Source organism: Cebus imitator, unplaced genomic scaffold, assembly GCF_001604975.1.
Source record: "Cebus imitator isolate Cc_AM_T3 unplaced genomic scaffold, Cebus_imitator-1.0 Scaffold50, whole genome shotgun sequence".
Taxonomy (NCBI): domain Eukaryota; kingdom Metazoa; phylum Chordata; class Mammalia; order Primates; family Cebidae; genus Cebus; species Cebus imitator.
The window spans coordinates 7,219,084-7,219,919 of NW_016107365.1; the positions used below are offsets into that span (position 1 = coordinate 7,219,084).

General features: G+C 52.9%; 1 protein-coding gene across 1 annotated transcript in view; it reads right to left on the reverse strand.

The window, feature by feature from the left end:
• LOC108303750 (orthopedia homeobox) overlaps nucleotides 1-415 on the reverse strand; it is a 9,625-nt gene extending 9,210 nt beyond the window's left edge. Inside the window, exon 1 of the mRNA XM_017527695.2 lies at nucleotides 215-415. Coding sequence (XP_017383184.1) covers nucleotides 215-251 — 37 coding nt within the window. The 5' untranslated portion in view covers nucleotides 252-415. The remainder of the gene's footprint in view (nucleotides 1-214) is intronic.
• Nucleotides 416-836: the final 421 nt, after the last annotated feature.

Here is an 836-nt window from a genome sequence, read left to right on the forward strand (position 1 = left end):
AAAAAGTAACAACATTCCCCAACTCCTTTCTTGGATCTACATATTCCATAGATTTTTTTTTAAGCTGATGTTAAATCAAATTAAACTTTAATGCAGCACAATTACTTTTAAAGAAATTAGTCCATTTAGGTCGCATTAAGGTAAAATAAGGAACAAATTGACAATTTCCTGCCCCGGCTTCTCCTGGCTGCCCGGTCGAGAGGCGCGCACTCACCTAGCCTGGCGTCCAGGAGGTCGGCGTGAGACAGCATCGCGCACCGCTCCAGGGCGAAAGCTGTTCCCCCCCAAATTTTAGCGGCTTTAAGTTATTTAAAATAGATATAAGCTATAAGCTATACGATATAGATATATATAGATCACCTAAATGAAAGAAAATTCGGTTTGTGGTTAAAAAGGGGGCTTCTTGCATTATAATGTCCTTTAGAGAGACGGGGAGGTGCTTAACAGTTGAATGAACCCGTGAGCAGCTCGGCGAGGGGACCAATCAGGAGGGCAGCCTGCAAATGTCAGCGCCCGGAGAGTCCCCCACTCCGCCCGCCCGCCTGCGCCCGCCCGAAGGAGGCGGCGGCGGCAGCCCTGGCAACTCCAGCCCGGAGCAGGAGCTAAAGCAGCCTAAGCCGCCTCGGCCTCGCCCTGAGCTTCTGGGCCCGGTTCCCACTAGTTCTTCCCTGCGATTTTTTCCAGGTTCCCCTTTCCTTCTCCTTGGCCAGCCCTGAGCACTTCAAGGGCGTAGTCTGTGCCTCTGAGCTAGGACCTTCCTGGGGAAGGGGTAAAGCAGGGGCCAGAGCCGGCCGTGACCCTGGCGTGACCCGAGAGTCGTCCCCACCTGCGCGCTC